Source organism: Sabethes cyaneus, chromosome 3 (assembly GCF_943734655.1).
Source record: "Sabethes cyaneus chromosome 3, idSabCyanKW18_F2, whole genome shotgun sequence".
NCBI lineage: Eukaryota > Metazoa > Arthropoda > Insecta > Diptera > Culicidae > Sabethes > Sabethes cyaneus.
Genome location: NC_071355.1, coordinates 9,719,760 through 9,741,647, shown reverse-complemented (window position 1 = coordinate 9,741,647; position 21,888 = coordinate 9,719,760). Strand labels below are relative to the sequence as shown.

At 41.5% G+C, this 21,888-nt stretch overlaps 1 protein-coding gene across 1 annotated transcript; it reads left to right on the top strand.

Annotated features, from left to right (window-relative positions):
- Positions 1–16,751: 16,751 nt before the first annotated feature.
- LOC128741951 (putative sodium-coupled neutral amino acid transporter 10) lies at positions 16,752–19,648 on the top strand. Its single transcript, XM_053838086.1, has 5 exons — positions 16,752–17,072; positions 17,137–17,254; positions 17,335–17,737; positions 17,799–18,624; positions 18,682–19,648. Exons 1-5 carry the CDS (start codon positions 16,986–16,988, stop codon positions 19,543–19,545), a joined length of 2,298 nt encoding a protein of 765 aa, XP_053694061.1. The 5' UTR covers positions 16,752–16,985; the 3' UTR covers positions 19,546–19,648.
- The last annotated feature ends 2,240 nt before the right edge of the window (positions 19,649–21,888 follow it).

Below are 21,888 nucleotides of genomic sequence, written 5' to 3'. Positions count from 1 at the left end.
ATCGGACTGAAAGCTGAAGCCAAACGGATAGGACTTGTCATTAATGTATCGAAAACAAAATACTTGAAAGGAAGAGGTTCTAAAGAAGTGAATGCTGACCTCCCTCCCCGGATTCATTTAGACGGTGATGAAATCGAGGCGGTAGAAGAGTTCGTGTATCTGGGCTCACTGGTTACCGCAGACAACGACACCAGCAGAGAAATACAAAGACGCATTATGGCAGGAAATCGTGCCTACTTTGGACTCCGTAGGACGCTGCGATCGAACAAAATTCGCCACCGCACGAAGTTAACAATCTACAAGACGCTGATTAGACCGGTAGTCCTTTACGGCCATGAGACATGGACTATGCTCGTGGAGGACCAACGCGCCCTTAGTGTTTTCGAACGGAAGGTGTTGCGCACCATCTACGGCGGAGTGCAGATGGAAGACGGAACGTGAAGGAGGCGAATGAACCATGAATTGCATCAGCTGCTTAGGGAACCACCCATCGCTGCCACCGCAAAAATCGGTCGCCTGCGATGGGCTGGGCATGTCGTGAGGATGTCGGACGACTGCCCGGTTAAAAAAGTTCTCAATAACGATTCGACTGGAACGAGACGGCGGGGCGCGCAGCGAGCAAGATGGATCGATCAAGTGGAAGGCGACCTGCGGACCCTACGTAGACTACGTGGCTGGCGAATTGCGGCCATGGACCGAGTAGAATGGAGACGACTTCTTCGTACAGCAGAGGAAACCACGGCCTGGAGCTGATTAAGAGAAGAAGAGGATCGATACTTACATAATTTTAAATTATTTTTGAACGATACTGCTCTTTCGATGGAAGGATCTGTTTTTAAAAAATGATCTGCTAGATTCGCTGCCAGCCTGTTGCCCTCTTCTATATCTATTAAATTAATCTCCGAAACACGCGTTTCCTCTTCACATTCCAATTTATTTAATTTTTCCATGATCTCCTCGTTGTCCAAAATATCGTCTTGTAGAAGCTCTTTAATGTCCATTGAGTTTACTTGTTCAAACCCTTCCTTGCCGATTGGATGTGCAATGATGACTATTTCTGCTGCAATACTGTCATATAGTCCAGGAGCCCCAGGATTAACGCACACTGGCCAGAGACTTCCAGCACGCATTCAAAGTTTGAGGTTTCAAAGCAGAGATGCTCTTGCCGATAAACTCAAGAGCATCTCTGATTTTAAAACTCTTCCATGCGTCTGTTACTGTCACTCACGAAAACATTGCTTCACGTAATTTTTTGACGTGGGACTACGTCTTACGGCAAGTTTTGAGATAGGGTGTCATTCCAAAAAATCGAAAAATGCGAGCGTCACGAAAAATGAAAGGTTTTGAGCGCTAATAGCTCAGCGGTTTTCCGATCGATTTTCAATATTCTTACACCAATCGATCGGAAAATCTTCTAAGAATTAACCCAAATGAAGAAAAGTATGAATTCTTGATGTTGATCTATTGAAAAATTGAAAATAATGAACCTTTGTTTTACCAGAATTCTCGCTTCGTGATTGGTTGGAAGATTCTTTGCGATGATCTAAACCTATACCAATTTGCAGATGTGGGCACCGCTAACCGAAATTTTAGCTTCGCTAACAGCTAGTCCGCTAATTCAAAACGTTAGCTTCGATAACCGCTAAAGTAACCAAAAATTTAGCGGAAGCTAAAGCTAACCGCTAACCGTTAAATTGGTTAGTAGCGTAAATTTGGCAATACTTTGATAAGCGCCAATTTTGGCAAAAACGAAAATGTTCGTTGCAAAAGTCTAAGATAAAGTATATATCTGGAAAAATCATGAAAAAAATCACAGGCGTTCATAAAAAATGTTTTGAAGAACATTTTCACATTGAAAATAGAAGAGATAGAAAATATTTCCAAGAGACAGGCTTTGATTTTTTCGATTATTCTTTACAGTTTTCTATCGCTGTGGAACATTTTGGAAATTTTCCATAAGATAGTTTTTCAAAGTTTGCTTTGGAATTCCGCAGCCATAGAAAATCTGTTTCTGTGGTGAAAAACTGTTTTCCATGCGTACAAAACTTAACGAAGCTTTGAGATTCGACTCAAATCTGTGCGATAATATTGATAGATACTTGGGTACGGGAGGGTATTCCCATCATGCTACTAATTTCGGCATACATTACCTTTTTTGGCTACACTTTCCCAAATAAAAACTTTGCCGCTATATAATAATACTGAAACGAATGTAGCACTCAAAGGCTTTAATGTGTTATAACTATTTTCATAAAAATGTAAGTAGTTTGCTTAATTTTATTCTATAAACATCAAAACCACTGTTTTTCCACTAGCACGTAACCAGGCTGAAAAAATCAGTAGCAATCGCTTACGCGTATCTGCGCTTGATGATGGTTTAGAAAACACACAATTATGATCACGTTTACTTATTCTAGAAACTAAACAGCTGTGAATATGCTGTCACAGAATAATTCTACTTCTTTTTATCACGGAAGAACACAAAAATTCCCCTCTGATATGAAAATATAAATCAATTTTCATTCACTAGCCATTACCAGCATTTTGTTTTTAATTCCAGCATATGGTGCGTTATTTACACTACTGTCAATATATGTGCTGACATATCTAGTATTTGAGTGACAACTGGCGCTAGTGTATATGAACGATTCAATTATACACTAGCGCCAGCAGCAAGCTGTTGTCACTGCAAAACTAATTATCTTCAATGAATCCGGAATGTAGGCAATAGCGAGAAGTTATCCATCGGTCTCTCTTTTCTTGTCTCTTTCGATCTGTTTTTGAAAAGCATTTAATTGCTGTGCTAGCTATTTCGGCCTGTCGGATCTCAAAAACACAGACACCACTATAGAAAATGGGCTCAATTTAGCCGCAGCGACTTCGTCATTTCTCGCGACTATAACTCAAATTCAGTAGCGTTTTATTAAGACCAAAATACACGCCGATATTCATTAAATATTATTCTATCTGGTATAAAAATCTAGTCTCGAATAAATATAGCTTCAACGTAGTTCCTGAATATTGTTCAGGCTACCGCTTAATGGGCTGGAAATACCCACCCGTACACTAGTTCAATAGCAGAATTAAAAGAAAATTTTCATATTCCTCAACAATTTTCCTCCTGCTAAAAAAAGTTAGCGGTTTATTTAGCGGTACATAAATTTAGCGGTACATAAATTTAGCGGAAGCTAACAAAAACGCTAACGGTTTTAAAAATTAGCGAAACCGCTAACCGCTAACCAAAATGTTAGCTGAGCTAATTAGCTGTTAGCGGATTAGCGGAAATGTGCCCACCTCTGCCAATTTGATATCTGTGCTTGGGAAGTAAGCCAAAGCAAGTGACAAAGCTGTGCCGAATTTTATTATCAGTTGTGGGAGTCGCGCAATAAGTCTTAGTGTGACTCAAGTTCCCAATATATGGAAAATCTTAAATTTTCGCATGTGTGCTCCTGTAGTCACATATATCATTTGGGCCGAGCAAGTTAATATTTTCCTGTTTGGCCAATGTCCCAGCTACCATTTCCAATTTGCCGAATTTTATTATCAGTTGTGGGAGTCGCGCAATAAGTCTTAGTGTGACTCAAGTGCCTCCGATATATGGAAAATCCTAAATTTTCGCATATGTGCTCCTGTAGTCACATATATCGTTTAGGCCGAGCAAGTTAATATTTTCCTGTTTGGCCAATGTCCCAGCTACCATTTCCAATTTGCCGAATTTTATTATCAGTTGTGGGAGTCGCGCAATAAGTCTTAGTGTGACTCAAGTACCCAATATATGGAAAATCCTAAATTTTCGCATATGTGCTCCTGTAGTCACATATATCATTTAGGCCGAGCAAGTTAATATTTTCCTGTTTGGCCAATGTCCCAGCTACCATTTCCAATTTGCCGAATTTTATTATCAGTTGTGGGAGTCGCGCAATAAGTCTTAGTGTGACTCAAGTGCCTCCGATATATGGAAAATCCTAAATTTTCGCATATGTGCTCCTGTAGTCACATATATCGTTTAGGCCGAGCAAGTTAATATTTTCCTGTTTGGCCAATGTCCCAGCTACCATTTCCAATTTGCCGAATTTTATTATCAGTTGTGGGAGTCGCGCAATAAGTCTTAGTGTGACTCAAGTACCCAATATATGGAAAATCCTAAATTTTCGCATATGTGCTCCTGTAGTCACATATATCATTTAGGCCGAGCAAGTTAATATTTTCCTGTTTGGCCAATGTCCCAGCTACCATTTCCAATTTGCCGAATTTTATTATCAGTTGTGGGAGTCGCGCAATAAGTCTTAGTGTGACTCAAGTGCCTCCGATATATGGAAAATCCTAAATTTTCGCATATGTGCTCCTGTAGTCACATATATCGTTTAGGCCGAGCAAGTTAATATTTTCCTGTTTGGCCAATGTCCCAGCTACCATTTCCAATTTGCCGAATTTTATTATCAGTTGTGGGAGTCGCGCAATAAGTCTTAGTGTGACTCAAGTACCCAATATATGGAAAATCCTAAATTTTCGCATATGTGCTCCTGTAGTCACATATATCATTTAGGCCGAGCAAGTTAATATTTTCCTGTTTGGCCAATGTCCCAGCTACCATTTCCAATTTGCCGAATTTTATTATCAGTTGTGGGAGTCGCGCAATAAGTCTTAGTGTGACTCAAGTTCCCAATATATGAAAAATCCTAAATTTTCGCATATGTGCTCCAGTAGTCACATATATCATTTAGGCCGAGCAAGTTAATATTTTCCTGCTTGGCCAATGTCCCAGCTACCATTTCCAATTTGCCGAATTTCATTATCAGTTGTGGGAGTCGCGCAATAAGTCTTAGTGTGACTCAAGTGCCTCCGATATATGGAAAATCCTAAATTTTCGCATATGTGCTCCTGTAGTCACATATATCGTTTAGGCCGAGCAAGTTAATATTTTCCTGTTTGGCCAATGTCCCAGCTACCATTTCCAATTTGCCGAATTTTATTATCAGTTGTGGGAGTCGCGCAATAAGTCTTAGTGTGACTCAAGTACCCAATATATGGAAAATCCTAAATTTTCGCATATGTGCTCCTGTAGTCACATATATCATTTAGGCCGAGCAAGTTAATATTTTCCTGTTTGGCCAATGTCCCAGCTACCATTTCCAATTTGCCGAATTTTATTATCAGTTGTGGGAGTCGCGCAATAAGTCTTAGTGTGACTCAAGTGCCTCCGATATATGGAAAATCCTAAATTTTCGCATATGTGCTCCTGTAGTCACATATATCGTTTAGGCCGAGCAAGTTAATATTTTCCTGTTTGGCCAATGTCCCAGCTACCATTTCCAATTTGCCGAATTTTATTATCAGTTGTGGGAGTCGCGCAATAAGTCTTAGTGTGACTCAAGTTCCCAATATATGAAAAATCCTAAATTTTCGCATATGTGCTCCTGTAGTCACATATATCATTTAGGCCGAGCAAGTTAATATTTTCCTGCTTGGCCAATGTCCCAGCTACCATTTCCAATTTGCCGAATTTCATTATCAGTTGTGGGAGTCGCGCAATAAGTCTTAGTGTGACTCAAGTACCCAATATATGGAAAATCCTAAATTTTCGCATATGTGCTCCAGTAGTCACATATATCATTTAGGCCGAGCAAGTTAATATTTTCCTGCTTGGCCAATGTCCCAGCTACCATTTCCAATTTGCCGAATTTCATTATCAGTTGTGGGAGTCGCGCAATAAGTCTTAGTGTGACTCAAGTACCCAATATATGGAAAATCCTAAATTTTCGCATATGTGCTCCAGTAGTCACATATATCATTTAGGCCGAGCAAGTTAATATTTTCCTGCTTGGCCAATGTCCCAGCTACCATTTCCAATTTGCCGAATTTCATTATCAGTTGTGGGAGTCGCGCAATAAGTCTTAGTGTGACTCAAGTACCCAATATATGGAAAATCCTAAATTTTCGCATATGTGCTCCAGTAGTCACATATATCATTTAGGCCGAGCAAGTTAATATTTTCCTGCTTGGCCAATGTCCCAGCTACCATTTCCAATTTGCCGAATTTCATTATCAGTTGTGGGAGTCGCGCAATAAGTCTTAGTGTGACTCAAGTACCCAATATATGGAAAATCCTAAATTTTCGCATATGTGCTCCAGTAGTCACATATATCATTTAGGCCGAGCAAGTTAATATTTTCCTGCTTGGCCAATGTCCCAGCTACCATTTCCAATTTGCCGAATTTCATTATCAGTTGTGGGAGTCGCGCAATAAGTCTTAGTGTGACTCAAGTACCCAATATATGGAAAATCCTAAATTTTCGCATATGTGCTCCAGTAGTCACATATATCATTTAGGCCGAGCAAGTTAATATTTTCCTGCTTGGCCAATGTCCCAGCTACCATTTCCAATTTGCCGAATTTCATTATCAGTTGTGGGAGTCGCGCAATAAGTCTTAGTGTGACTCAAGTACCCAATATATGGAAAATCCTAAATTTTCGCATATGTGCTCCAGTAGTCACATATATCATTTAGGCCGAGCAAGTTAATATTTTCCTGCTTGGCCAATGTCCCAGCTACCATTTCCAATTTGCCGAATTTCATTATCAGTTGTGGGAGTCGCGCAATAAGTCTTAGTGTGACTCAAGTACCCAATATATGGAAAATCCTAAATTTTCGCATATGTGCTCCTGTAGTCACATATATCATTTAGGCCGAGCAAGTTAATATTTTCCTGCTTGGCCAATGTCCCAGCTACCATTTCCAATTTGCCGAATTTCATTATCAGTTGTGGGAGTCGCGCAATAAGTCTTAGTGTGACTCAAGTACCCAATATATGGAAAATCCTAAATTTTCGCATATGTGCTCCTGTAGTCACATATATCATTTAGGCCGAGCAAGTTAATATTTTCCTGCTTGGCCAATGACCCAGCTACCATTTCCAATTCATTGATTTTCCATATCAGTTGGGAGACATGAGCAATAAATCGTAGTGAAATTCAGCCTTTCTTGGAGGAAACCAGTTTGGTAGGTAAGTTCCGGATTTTAGTTTCAGTGTTTGCCACGATAATAATTAGCGCTACTATATTTATCCTTAAAAAATCGTCTATATTTCCACGATTTTCCTCACATATACAGCACGCTGGCCTGACAACTTAATATTTTCATGCTTGGTCAATGTCCCAGCTATCATTTCCAATTTGCCGAATTTCATTATCAGTTGTGGGAGTGGCGCAATAAGTCTTAGTGTGACTCAAGTACCCAATATATGGAAAATCCTAAATTTTCGCATATGTGCTCCTGTAGTCACATATATCATTTAGGCCGAGCAAGTTAATATTTTCCTGTTTGGCCAATGTCCCAGCTACCATTTCCAATTTGCCGAATTTTATTATCAGTTGTGGGAGTCGCGCAATAAGTCTTAGTGTGACTCAAGTACCCAATATATGGAAAATCCTAAATTTTCGCATATGTGCTCCTGTAGTCACATATATCATTTAGGCCGAGCAAGTTAATATTTTCCTGTTTGGCCAATGTCCCAGCTACCATTTCCAATTTGCCGAATTTTATTATCAGTTGTGGGAGTCGCGCAATAAGTCTTAGTGTGACTCAAGTGCCTCCGATATATGGAAAATCCTAAATTTTCGCATATGTGCTCCTGTAGTCACATATATCGTTTAGGCCGAGCAAGTTAATATTTTCCTGTTTGGCCAATGTCCCAGCTACCATTTCCAATTTGCCGAATTTTATTATCAGTTGTGGGAGTCGCGCAATAAGTCTTAGTGTGACTCAAGTTCCCAATATATGAAAAATCCTAAATTTTCGCATATGTGCTCCTGTAGTCACATATATCATTTAGGCCGAGCAAGTTAATATTTTCCTGCTTGGCCAATGTCCCAGCTACCATTTCCAATTTGCCGAATTTCATTATCAGTTGTGGGAGTCGCGCAATAAGTCTTAGTGTGACTCAAGTTCCCAATATATGAAAAATCCTAAATTTTCGCATATGTGCTCCTGTAGTCACATATATCATTTAGGCCGAGCAAGTTAATATTTTCCTGCTTGGCCAATGTCCCAGCTACCATTTCCAATTTGCCGAATTTCATTATCAGTTGTGGGAGTCGCGCAATAAGTCTTAGTGTGACTCAAGTACCCAATATATGGAAAATCCTAAATTTTCGCATATGTGCTCCAGTAGTCACATATATCATTTAGGCCGAGCAAGTTAATATTTTCCTGCTTGGCCAATGTCCCAGCTACCATTTCCAATTTGCCGAATTTCATTATCAGTTGTGGGAGTCGCGCAATAAGTCTTAGTGTGACTCAAGTACCCAATATATGGAAAATCCTAAATTTTCGCATATGTGCTCCAGTAGTCACATATATCATTTAGGCCGAGCAAGTTAATATTTTCCTGCTTGGCCAATGTCCCAGCTACCATTTCCAATTTGCCGAATTTCATTATCAGTTGTGGGAGTCGCGCAATAAGTCTTAGTGTGACTCAAGTACCCAATATATGGAAAATCCTAAATTTTCGCATATGTGCTCCAGTAGTCACATATATCATTTAGGCCGAGCAAGTTAATATTTTCCTGCTTGGCCAATGTCCCAGCTACCATTTCCAATTTGCCGAATTTCATTATCAGTTGTGGGAGTCGCGCAATAAGTCTTAGTGTGACTCAAGTACCCAATATATGGAAAATCCTAAATTTTCGCATATGTGCTCCAGTAGTCACATATATCATTTAGGCCGAGCAAGTTAATATTTTCCTGCTTGGCCAATGTCCCAGCTACCATTTCCAATTTGCCGAATTTCATTATCAGTTGTGGGAGTCGCGCAATAAGTCTTAGTGTGACTCAAGTACCCAATATATGGAAAATCCTAAATTTTCGCATATGTGCTCCAGTAGTCACATATATCATTTAGGCCGAGCAAGTTAATATTTTCCTGCTTGGCCAATGTCCCAGCTACCATTTCCAATTTGCCGAATTTCATTATCAGTTGTGGGAGTCGCGCAATAAGTCTTAGTGTGACTCAAGTACCCAATATATGGAAAATCCTAAATTTTCGCATATGTGCTCCAGTAGTCACATATATCATTTAGGCCGAGCAAGTTAATATTTTCCTGCTTGGCCAATGTCCCAGCTACCATTTCCAATTTGCCGAATTTCATTATCAGTTGTGGGAGTCGCGCAATAAGTCTTAGTGTGACTCAAGTACCCAATATATGGAAAATCCTAAATTTTCGCATATGTGCTCCTGTAGTCACATATATCATTTAGGCCGAGCAAGTTAATATTTTCCTGCTTGGCCAATGTCCCAGCTACCATTTCCAATTTGCCGAATTTCATTATCAGTTGTGGGAGTCGCGCAATAAGTCTTAGTGTGACTCAAGTACCCAATATATGGAAAATCCTAAATTTTCGCATATGTGCTCCTGTAGTCACATATATCATTTAGGCCGAGCAAGTTAATATTTTCCTGCTTGGCCAATGACCCAGCTACCATTTCCAATTCATTGATTTTCCATATCAGTTGGGAGACATGAGCAATAAATCGTAGTGAAATTCAGCCTTTCTTGGAGGAAACCAGTTTGGTAGGTAAGTTCCGGATTTTAGTTTCAGTGTTTGCCACGATAATAATTAGCGCTACTATATTTATCCATCCAAAATCGTCTATATTTCCACGATTTTCCTCACATATACAGCACGCTGGCTTGACAACTTAATATTTTCATGCTTGGGCAATGTCCCAGCTATCATTTCCAATTTGCCGAATTTCATTATCAGTTGTGGGAGTCGCGCAATAAGTCTTAGTGTGACTCAAGTGCCTCCGATATATGGAAAATCCTAAATTTTCGCATATGTGCTCCTGTAGTCACATATATCATTTAGGCCGAGCAAGTTAATATTTTCCTGTTTGGCCAATGTCCCAGCTACCATTTCCAATTTGCCGAATTTTATTATCAGTTGTGGGAGTCGCGCAATAAGTCTTAGTGTGACTCAAGTGCCTCCGATATATGGAAAATCTTATATTTTCGCATTTACGCTCCTGTAGTCACATATATCATTTAGGCCGAGCAAGTTAATATTTTCCTGCTTGGCCAATGTCCCAGCTATCATTTCCAATTTGCCGAATTTCATTATCAGTTGTGGGAGTCGCGCAATAAGTCTTAGTGTGACTCAAGTGCCTCCGATATGTGGAAAATCTTATATTTTCGCATTTACGCTCCTGTAGTCACATATATCATTTAGGCCGAGCAAGTTAATATTTTCCTGCTTGGCCAATGACCCAGCTACCATTTCCAATTCATTGATTTTCCATATCAGTTGGGAGACATGAGCAATAAATCGTAGTGAAATTCAGCCTTTCTTGGAGGAAACCAGTTTGGTAGGTAAGTTCCGGATTTTAGTTTCAGTGTTTGCCACGATAATAATTAGCGCTACTATATTTATCCTTAAAAAATCGTCTATATTTCCACGATTTTCCTCACATATACAGCACGCTGGCCTGACAACTTAATATTTTCATGCTTGGTCAATGTCCCAGCTATCATTTCCAATTTGCCGAATTTCATTATCAGTTGTGGGAGTGGCGCAATAAGTCTTAGTGTGACTCAAGTACCCAATATATGGAAAATCCTAAATTTTCGCATATGTGCTCCTGTAGTCACATATATCATTTAGGCCGAGCAAGTTAATATTTTCCTGCTTGGCCAATGTCCCAGCTATCATTTCCAATTTGCCGAATTTCATTATCAGTTGTGGGAGTCGCGCAATAAGTCTTAGTGTGACTCAAGTGCCTCCGATATATGGAAAATCCTAAATTTTCGCATATGTGCTCCTGTAGTCACATATATCATTTAGGCCGAGCAAGTTAATATTTTCCTGCTTGGCCAATGTCCCAGCTATCATTTCCAATTTGCCGAATTTCATTATCAGTTGTGGGAGTCGCGCAATAAGTCTTAGTGTGACTCAAGTGCCTCCGATATATGGAAAATCCTAAATTTTCGCATATGTGCTCCTGTAGTCACATATATCATTTAGGCCGAGCAAGTTAATATTTTCCTGCTTGGCCAATGTCCCAGCTACCATTTCCAATTTGCCGAATTTCATTACCAGTTGTGGGAGTCGCGCAATAGGTCTTAGTGTGACTCAAGTACCCAATATATGGAAAATCCTAAATTTTCGCATATGTGCTCCTGTAGTCACATATATCATTTAGGCCGAGCAAGTTAATATTTTCCTGCTTGGCCAATGTCCCAGCTACCATTTCCAATTTGCCGAAGTTCATTACCAGTTGTGGGAGTCGCGCAATAGGTCTTAGTGTGACTCAAGTACCCAATATATGGAAAATCCTAAATTTTCGCATATGTGCTCCTGTAGTCACATATATCATTTAGGCCGAGCAAGTTAATATTTTCCTGCTTGGCCAATGTCCCAGCTACCATTTCCAATTTGCCGAATTTCATTATCAGTTGTGGGAGTCGCGCAATAAGTCTTAGTGTGACTCAAGTGCCTCCGATATATGGAAAATCCTAAATTTTCGCATATGTGCTCCTGTAGTCACATATATCATTTAGGCCGAGCAAGTTAATATTTTCCTGCTTGGCCAATGTCCCAGCTACCATTTCCAATTTGCCGAAGTTCATTACCAGTTGTGGGAGTCGCGCAATAGGTCTTAGTGTGACTCAAGTACCCAATATATGGAAAATCCTAAATTTTCGCATATGTGCTCCTGTAGTCACATATATCATTTAGGCCGAGCAAGTTAATATTTTCCTGCTTGGCCAATGTCCCAGCTATCATTTCCAATTTGCCGAATTTCATTATCAGTTGTGGGAGTCGCGCAATAAGTCTTAGTGTGACTCAAGTGCCTCCGATATATGGAAAATCCTAAATTTTCGCATATGTGCTCCTGTAGTCACATATATCATTTAGGCCGAGCAAGTTAATATTTTCCTGCTTGGCCAATGTCCCAGCTATCATTTCCAATTTGCCGAATTTCATTATCAGTTGTGGGAGTCGCGCAATAAGTCTTAGTGTGACTCAAGTGCCTCCGATATATGGAAAATCCTAAATTTTCGCATATGTGCTCCTGTAGTCACATATATCATTTAGGCCGAGCAAGTTAATATTTTCCTGCTTGGCCAATGTCCCAGCTACCATTTCCAATTTGCCGAATTTCATTACCAGTTGTGGGAGTCGCGCAATAGGTCTTAGTGTGACTCAAGTACCCAATATATGGAAAATCCTAAATTTTCGCATATGTGCTCCTGTAGTCACATATATCATTTAGGCCGAGCAAGTTAATATTTTCCTGTTTGGCCAATGTCCCAGCTACCATTTCCAATTTGCCGAATTTTATTATCAGTTGTGGGAGTCGCGCAATAAGTCTTAGTGTGACTCAAGTGCCTCCGATATGTGGAAAATCTTATATTTTCGCATTTACGCTCCTGTAGTCACATATATCATTTAGGCCGAGCAAATTAATATTTTCCTGCTTGGCCAATGACCCAGCTACCATTTCCAATTCATTGATTTTCCAGATCAGTTGGGAGACATGAGCAATAAATCGTAGTGAAATTCAGCCTTTCTTGGAGGAAACCAGTTTGGTAGGTAAGTTCCGGATTTTAGTTTCAGTGTTTGCCACGATAATAATTAGCGCTACTATATTTATCCTTCCAAAATCGTCTATATTTCCACGATTTTCCTCACATATACAGCACGCTGGCCTGACAACTTAATATTTTCATACTTGGTCAATGTCCCAGCTATCATTTCCAATTTGCCGAATTTCATTATCAGTTGTGGGAGTGGCGCAATAAGTCTTAGTGTGACTCAAGTACCCAATATATGGAAAATCCTAAATTTTCGCATATGTGCTCCTGTAGTCACATATATCATTTAGGCCGAGCAAGTTAATATTTTCCTGCTTGGCCAATGTCCCAGCTATCATTTCCAATTTGCCGAATTTCATTATCAGTTGTGGGAGTCGCGCAATAAGTCTTAGTGTGACTCAAGTGCCTCCGATATATGGAAAATCCTAAATTTTCGCATATGTGCTCCTGTAGTCACATATATCATTTAGGCCGAGCAAGTTAATATTTTCCTGCTTGGCCAATGTCCCAGCTACCATTTCCAATTTGCCGAATTTCATTACCAGTTGTGGGAGTCGCGCAATAGGTCTTAGTGTGACTCAAGTACCCAATATATGGAAAATCCTAAATTTTCGCATATGTGCTCCTGTAGTCACATATATCATTTAGGCCGAGCAAGTTAATATTTTCCTGCTTGGCCAATGTCCCAGCTACCATTTCCAATTTGCCGAAGTTCATTACCAGTTGTGGGAGTCGCGCAATAGGTCTTAGTGTGACTCAAGTACCCAATATATGGAAAATCCTAAATTTTCGCATATGTGCTCCTGTAGTCACATATATCATTTAGGCCGAGCAAGTTAATATTTTCCTGCTTGGCCAATGTCCCAGCTATCATTTCCAATTTGCCGAATTTCATTATCAGTTGTGGGAGTCGCGCAATAAGTCTTAGTGTGACTCAAGTGCCTCCGATATATGGAAAATCCTAAATTTTCGCATATGTGCTCCTGTAGTCACATATATCATTTGGGCCGAGCAAGTTAATATTTTCCTGCTTGGCTAATGTCCCAGCTATCATTTCCAATTTGCCGAATTTTATTATCAGTTGTGGGAGTCGCGCAATAAGTCTTAGTGTGACTCAAGTGCCCCGATATATGGAAAATCTTAAATTTTCGCATTTACGCTCCTGTAGTCACATATATCATTTGGGCCGAGCAAGTTAATATTTTCCTGCTTGGTCAATATCCCAGCTACCATTTCCAATTAATTGATTTTCCATATCAGTTGGGAGACGTGAGCAATAAGTCGTAATGGAATTCAGCTTTTCTTGGAGAAAACCAGTTTGGTAGGTAAGTTCCGGATTTTAGTTTCTGTGGCCGCCGCATCATAGCTTAGCGCTGTCAGATGAGTTAGTTAGTGAAATATTTCAAACTGCGAAATATCTCATTTTGGTAGGTCCGTGGTAGGGCGGACCGAGGTAGGTGAATTCACGCAACATAATATCCCAAGTAACCAAGAGTTCGAATACTGGTGTCTAACAAGGGTTAAACAGCTTTATGTATGTCAATCTATAACTTGCTAAGCAGCGTCACTTTTAAGTAATTAACCGAACTTTCAAGCTGTCTTGGGTCCACTGCATAGAACGCTAAGCAGCTTCGAAATAAACTGTCAAAAACTAAGAAAAAACAAATTTAGCAGCACTTCTATATGTTCTATTTTTATATTTCTACCTAACTTCTACATTCGTTGCATTTGCCTGCTGTTGGGTTTGAACCCGGGTGTTCCGCGTTGTAAACCTATACCGATCCACTGCGTCACCTTTGTCGTATACAAGCGATGTGAATTTTGCCAATGAGTTGTTAAGTAAAAGTTCGTTTTAGAACTTGCAGCAGCTTTATGCAGCGCGAGTTAATTATAGAACATAAAATTTGGAACCAGGCAATTAACTATAGTAGTGAGATACCGACAGCATATGCTACACAACACAACACAATAATGAAGAGCATTACATTCTAATTTATATTTGTAATTAGAAATGTGCGAGGATTAAATTTATTCAAGTGAAATAAAAATAATTAATCTCCAATAGTTTCAGGTTCTGCTGGTTTGATCACCAGAAATATAAACAAAAAAGCAGCACGCAGAACTTGTTAGCAACTAAAGTTACTTCAGAACTTCATGTAGCATCCTAATAGCTTTGAAGTATCTATGAAGTACTCGCAGCACTTCTTAAGGCATTTAGTTCCACGTATACTTGATATACACTACTAATCAGCAAGAAAGTTCCACGGAACTGAATCTGAACTAATTATGAACTTTCGAGTTCGCGTGTCAAGTAATCCCAAGTAACCAAGAGTTCGAATACTGGTGTCTAACAAGGGTTAAACAGCTTTATGTATGTCAATCTATAACTTGCTAAGCAGCGTCACTTTTAAGTAATTAACCGAACTTTCAAGCTGTCTTGGGTCCACTGCATAGAACGCTAAGCAGCTTCGAAATAAACTGTCAAAAACTAAGAAAAAACAAATTTAGCAGCACTTCTATATGTTCTATTTTTATATTTCTACCTAACTTCTACATTCGTTGCATTTGCCTGCTGTTGGGTTTGAACCCGGGTGTTCCGCGTTGTAAACCTATACCGATCCACTGCGTCACCTTTGTCGTATACAAGCGATGTGAATTTTGCCAATGAGTTGTTAAGTAAAAGTTCGTTTTAGAACTTGCAGCAGCTTTATGCAGCGCGAGTTAATTATAGAACATAAAATTTGGAACCAGGCAATTAACTATAGTAGTGAGATACCGACAGCATATGCTACACAACACAACACAATAATGAAGAGCATTACATTCTAATTTATATTTGTAATTAGAAATGTGCGAGGATTAAATTTATTCAAGTGAAATAAAAATAATTAATCTCCAATAGTTTCAGGTTCTGCTGGTTTGATCACCAGAAATATAAACAAAAAAGCAGCACGCAGAACTTGTTAGCAACTAAAGTTACTTCAGAACTTCATGTAGCATCCTAATAGCTTTGAAGTATCTATGAAGTACTCGCAGCACTTCTTAAGGCATTTAGTTCCACGTATACTTGATATACACTACTAATCAGCAAGAAAGTTCCACGGAACTGAATCTGAACTAATTATGAACTTTCGAGTTCGCGTGTCAAGTAATCCCAAGTAACCAAGAGTTCGAATACTGGTGTCTAACAAGGGTTAAACAGCTTTATGTATGTCAATCTATAACTTGCTAAGCAGCGTCACTTTTAAGTAATTAACCGAACTTTCAAGCTGTCTTGGGTCCACTGCATAGAACGCTAAGCAGCTTCGAAATAAACTGTCAAAAACTAAGAAAAAACAAATTTAGCAGCACTTCTATATGTTCTATTTTTATATTTCTACCTAACTTCTACATTCGTTGCATTTGCCTGCTGTTGGGTTTGAACCCGGGTGTTCCGCGTTGTAAACCTATACCGATCCACTGCGTCACCTTTGTCGTATACAAGCGATGTGAATTTTGCCAATGAGTTGTTAAGTAAAAGTTCGTTTTAGAACTTGCAGCAGCTTTATGCAGCGCGAGTTAATTATAGAACATAAAATTTGGAACCAGGCAATTAACTATAGTAGTGAGATACCGACAGCATATGCTACACAACACAACACAATAATGAAGAGCATTACATTCTAATTTATATTTGTAATTAGAAATGTGCGAGGATTAAATTTATTCAAGTGAAATAAAAATAATTAATCTCCAATAGTTTCAGGTTCTGCTGGTTTGATCACCAGAAATATAAACAAAAAAGCAGCACGCAGAACTTGTTAGCAACTAAAGTTACTTCAGAACTTCATGTAGCATCCTAATAGCTTTGAAGTATCTATGAAGTACTCGCAGCACTTCTTAAGGCATTTAGTTCCACGTATACTTGATATACACTACTAATCAGCAAGAAAGTTCCACGGAACTGAATCTGAACTAATTATGAACTTTCGAGTTCGCGTGTCAAGTAATATTCGAACTTTTGGTTGCTTGGGATATTCGAACTTTTGGTTGCTTGGGTAAGAAGCGGAATTCAACTACCTCTCTTGGCTGCCTACCAAAATGAATTATTTCATTAGTTTTGGTAGGTCCGAGGAGGGGTAGGTAAATTCACAGAAGTTTCAAAATCCGCAATCGAACGCACAGAAAAACAAATCGTGCCACAAATCAAAACAAACATTACACGAATGCGGACGAAGCAAAGCGAGTACGTGTTAGATACCAGTGTTAGAATTGAAAATTGGTTCAATGGTTGTGCGAAAATCGTCTTCTGCATCGAGACCAGAATAATGTTCAATTGAAAGTTGCGTAAATATTTCCACAAACTCGGCTTTAGACATACCTATACATCACATCCGTCGGAACAAGGCATCATGGAGCGAAGCTCGGCACAAACCGTAACCCTAACTAACAGTATTATTGGCGTCGGTATCCTTTCGATGCCTTTCTGCTTTCAGAAGGTTAGTTGAAAATGTTTAACAATCGTGTGTTTAAAAAAGTGCACTAATTTACATTTACTTTTAGTGTGGCATGATTCTGTCTTTGGTTCTGCTACTGTTGAGCACCTACATCACACGTCTAGTCTGTAGTTACATGATAAAATCGGCAATCATTTCGAGGCGTAAAAACTTCGAACAAATTGGTTGGTATCAGTGTGTCAATCATTACTGCTGGTTGAGCTTATCAGAGGGGTTTACTTGTTTTTCTTTTTTGGTACGCTAGCATTCTACGCATTTGGGTTCTACGGTAAACTATTGGTGGAGATATGTGTCGTTTGCTATTTGCTGGGAACCTGCGTGGCGTATTTTGTCGTGGTTGGCGATTTGGGTCCACCGATTATGGCCAAAATCCTGTCGGTGAATGAGAGCAGCGGGTTGCGTTCCTGGGTGATGATAATAGTAACGGTGGTTTGTATAGTTCCGCTCGGGTTGCTCCGCAACGTCGACAGCCTGGCAACGGTCTGCACCGCTTCGCTCGGGTTCTATCTTTGTTTGGTGCTAAAGGTGATGGTCGACTCCAGTGAACAGATTAGCCGGACTGGATGGCTGGACGAGTTAGCTCTGTGGAAACCGAAGGGAATTTTACAGTGCCTGCCCATTTTCAGCATGGCACTGTCTTGCCAAATGTGTGTAAGCTTAGGAACTGTGCAAGTCACGTTTCTCATTGTCACTCAATTTTTTTTGTAGGCAATTGTTCGAGGTGTACGCAACTATGCCGACTACCTCGTTGGACAAGATGAGTCGCGTCGTCTGGAAGTCCACCAACTTTTGCACTTGCATCTATGCGTTAATTGGATTTTTCGGTTACGTAGCGTACAACAGCGGAACCCAGTTTTCCGGTAATATTCTGGTGAATTTTTCACCATCCTTTGTTTCGGATATTATCAAGATCGGGTTTGTCTTGTCGGTGGCTTTCAGTTTTCCTCTGGCAATTTTCCCTTGTCGGGTAAGTTTGTACTCGCTGCTGTATAAGCGTGCTTACTCGGATACACACTATTACATTCCGGAATCGAAGTTCCGACCGCTGACACTGGTAATCGTTGGAGTGGCACTTTGCCTTGGCCTGATGGTGCCATCAATTGAGGTTGTTATTGGATTGGTCGGATCAACGATCGGAGTTGCCATTTGCATAATCATTCCGGCTGCTTGCTACATGCATATTTGTAAGACCAATATTTCAGAAAAGCAACTGGCGCAGGTCATGATCGCGCTAGGTCTTCTGATTATGATTTTGGGGACTTACGCAAACCTGGAAGCAATGGACCATGTACCTGAGAAGAAGTACGAAAGTGCGGCAATTGTAGAGAAAAAAGTTACACAGCTGCCGGTGTTGGTGGCTGACAAACCTGAGGAAAATCTTGATAAATCCTTCGAGGATCTGAAGGTTCCACTGCAAGCTATGCCTCCGGAGGTAAAAAAGGTGCTAGATTCAACCGAAACCTCCTCCGTTTCCAAGGTAGAAGTCAGTCAAAATGTCGATAAATTAGAGAGTGGCTCTCCAAAAGAGGTCAAGGTAGGTTACCCACCTTTAATATTCTTGCTAGTTAAGGCAATCAATTTATTTTTGCAGATTTCTGTATCTTCCGAAAGTTCCGCGATACCATCTAAACCGAAAAAATCTAAGGAGGAAATCATTGACCAAGATGCTATTCTTAAAGAAGAGAAGGAAATCGCCGTTGAAGAAAAAGAGCAAATACAGAAGGAGATCAGCGAGCTGCAGAGCGCAAAAAAACAGCTGGAAGCGCAGGTACAGGTCATCAAGGAACAGCTGGTGAAGACAAACGAAGAAACCCAGCAATTAGTGCTAAAAAAGTTCGACGAGATTGTGGAAAAAATCGACCAAAAGGTGGCCAAAGATAAAGAACCACCCGCCGCACTGGTGTCAACCGAGGCATCATCGCCAACGGACACGAAAAAACAAAGCGAATCTCTTGACCGCAAGAAGGACCCAATCGTGAGACTGTTAACCGAACAAGGCAAACCAAAGGTAGCGGCAAATCTTAGCAAAAGTGACACGCCGCTGAAACCGGCGCAAGAATCTAAAAACGAATCATCACAAGCAGCGGTTGAGACCAAAATTGCTGCGGATTCGGTAGATAATGATACCGCCGCCGTCGAGGACGAGAAACCGGATCACTTGCCGAAGAACCTGGACGAGCGGGGTGAATCCGAAAAAAATAAACCTCTACCACCGCTGCCGGTTGAACAGCAACCAGAACCGGAACCACCAAAACCAGTCGAACCTAAGGAGGACAACCCACTGAAACAAGACCCCGTCGAAGCGGATGGTAGCAAAAATGTCGATGAGACTGGTGCTAAGCGGGATATATTGTCGGTTCGCAGTAGAAGAAACGCATTAGAACTGGACATGGCAAGTGTTCCAGCTGCTGATTTAATAGAAGACAGTGAAAATTGTAAAAAGACTGCGCCCTAAGGGCGATTTAAGCAAAATGTGTAAATTATAAGGAGAAGTTTGTGGCTTTGATTGAAAGGGGTGTTATGCTAAATGTACGAAAGTTGTTAAAATAAAATCATTTATGTAGATTTTTATTTCATTGTCTATTAGTTGAATTCATATTGTATGCTATAACACACGTCAACCGAAATTCATAGTACGGTTTCTGATCGGAACAAGCCCGATTTGCACCTCGTGCTTTATAATTGTGATTGGGTTGAATCAGATAGCGCTAGAAAGTGTTTCGATCGAGAGCTAGCATAATCAAGACCCTTTGCGATCGAAAAGCCGATTCATCGGAATCAAGAGCATACTCTTGTTTTACTTTAGTAATAACATACAGGGCAGTAGATCCACTTGTCGCAACGCTCTGCACGATTCGAAGGAACGCGAGAGTGCCCCCGTAACATGCACGTAACACATCACTCGCTCTAGGGTAGCTTTACCGCCTAACCCAGCGAGGTTATGGTGCCGAACAAAGCCGCATTCGACTTTGTACAACTCCATATAGCCAATAAGATGGGATCGGGATTTCTTATCCTTACCTCCACGCGGTGCCGGCCGGGACGCAACTGGCCCTAGGGTCGACCAAATACCAGTCTTTGGTTACACCCTCAGTTGTGTGCTAACAGGAAAAGGGTGGCACGTTGTGCTTGAGGGTAGCGTGGCGCAGTGGTGTAAAGAGGCGAGCGGGGCTCAACTCCTATAAGCCAGCTGCGGACGCCGTAGTGTCCTGTTAGAGCTCAGGACTTTAAACGAAAAAGCCGGGTCAGGAGTGCCGTGGGCACATTAGGATCAGTTCCAGGAAGATCCTAATTATGGTGTACTGGACGGGTGGGAAAAAACGTTTGGATTCGGCGCTATAGGGCTGGCGGCTATGCTATTCTACTACCTTAGGTAAGGAAGGGTTGTACCTTCCCGAAACGGCGAGTAGTCTAATGGTACAGCTGCCTTCCGTCCGTTAAAACCGTGGCTGGTCTCTAGGTACGTTCGAAGTTCGTCACTCACGTCAAAGTGCGGTGGTGTAGGCTCAGATGATACATTCCTGACTAACGCTGATCGGATGCTGACATCCCTGCCCCCATGAAGGGTAGGGGGAGTGTCCCTAGCCATGGCCTCCCTGCCATGATATCTTTGCCAAAAGCAGCAAGCTGGCGAGATCACCGCCGGCAAAGACAGGTAGCACCCCGTTATCGGGGGCACAACCCAACAAGGGAAACCCGCCGAAATCGGGGGCACAGCCCAAACAGGGAAGCCCCCCGAAAACGGGGGCGATACCGAAAAGGAAGTTGACTCCCCCAAAGTCTAGCACCCCAGTTAGAACGCCGGTGGCTACCGCTGCTAGCTCAGCCAAGAGGGCGGGCGACAGCGGTAGGAAAATGTCCACGGAGGGCGTGGTGCACTCTCTTGAGGCGGAAGTTGAGCTTCCTCCAGCCAGTAGCAAGCTGGAGAAAGCCAAAAGGTTGGTGGACGAGTTGTACTCGCTCATCAACTCAAGGACAAATGTCCACCTCGACATTAAAAAGCTGGCGGTGAGCCTCCGCGCTACCGTCACAGCTGCCGAGGTGAAGAGGCAGGAGCTTCTGCAGCGATGCGAAATCTCCGAAGCTCGGGTCATAGCCGCTAAGGCTGTGGCCATGCCTAGTCAGGCGCGTACGCCGCTTGCCAAGCACAAGGCGGCTACGCCCGACCATGGACCAACGTTGGTGGCCAAGAGGCAGCGGACCTTCGATCGCGCCTCTACCAGCGAACGCGCGGTGGCGGTCCCGGATGGTGCTGACGAGACCGGGGAAGACGACTGGCGGGTAGTTAGGCGTAAACCGTCTAAGCCGAAACTGAGCGAGGCTGCGGCTGCAAAGTAGTGAAGCTGACAGGTAATCTGTCGTACGCTGATCTACTGCGTAAGGTTTGGGTGGACCCCAAGTTGCAGGAGCTTGGGGCCAACGTAGTGAAGACCCGCCGAACCCAGGCCGGGGATATGCTCTTCGAGCTCAAAAAGGACCCAACGGTCCAGAGTACGAATTACAGGCAACTGGTTGAGCAGTCCCTGGGCGAAGCGGGCCAGGTTAAGGCGCTGTCGCAGCGCGTTCTTGTCGAGTGTAAAAACCTCGACGAGATTACGACGGCAGTTGACCTGAAGGATGCTCTGCGGGATCAGCTTAATGTTGATGTTGCACCCGCAGACATCCGGTTGCGGAAGGCATATGGAGATACGCAAACCGCAACCTTAAACGTACCAGAGGCAATCGCCAACAAAATGTTGGCGTCTGGCAAAATCAAGGTGGGCAGGTCAGTCTGTACACTTGCGTCGAAACGGCGTAT

Bases quoted from the DNA above. Each gene is read 5' to 3' on its own strand.
- LOC128741951 (XM_053838086.1), top strand. From the start codon at position 16,986: ATGGAGCGAAGCTCGGCACAAACCGTAACCCTAACTAACAGTATTATT. The intron at 17,073-17,136 runs GTTAGTTGAAAA...ATTTACTTTTAG, and splicing joins TGCCTTTCTGCTTTCAGAAG to TGTGGCATGATTCTGTCTTT. The intron at 18,625-18,681 runs GTAGGTTACCCA...TTATTTTTGCAG, and splicing joins GCTCTCCAAAAGAGGTCAAG to ATTTCTGTATCTTCCGAAAG.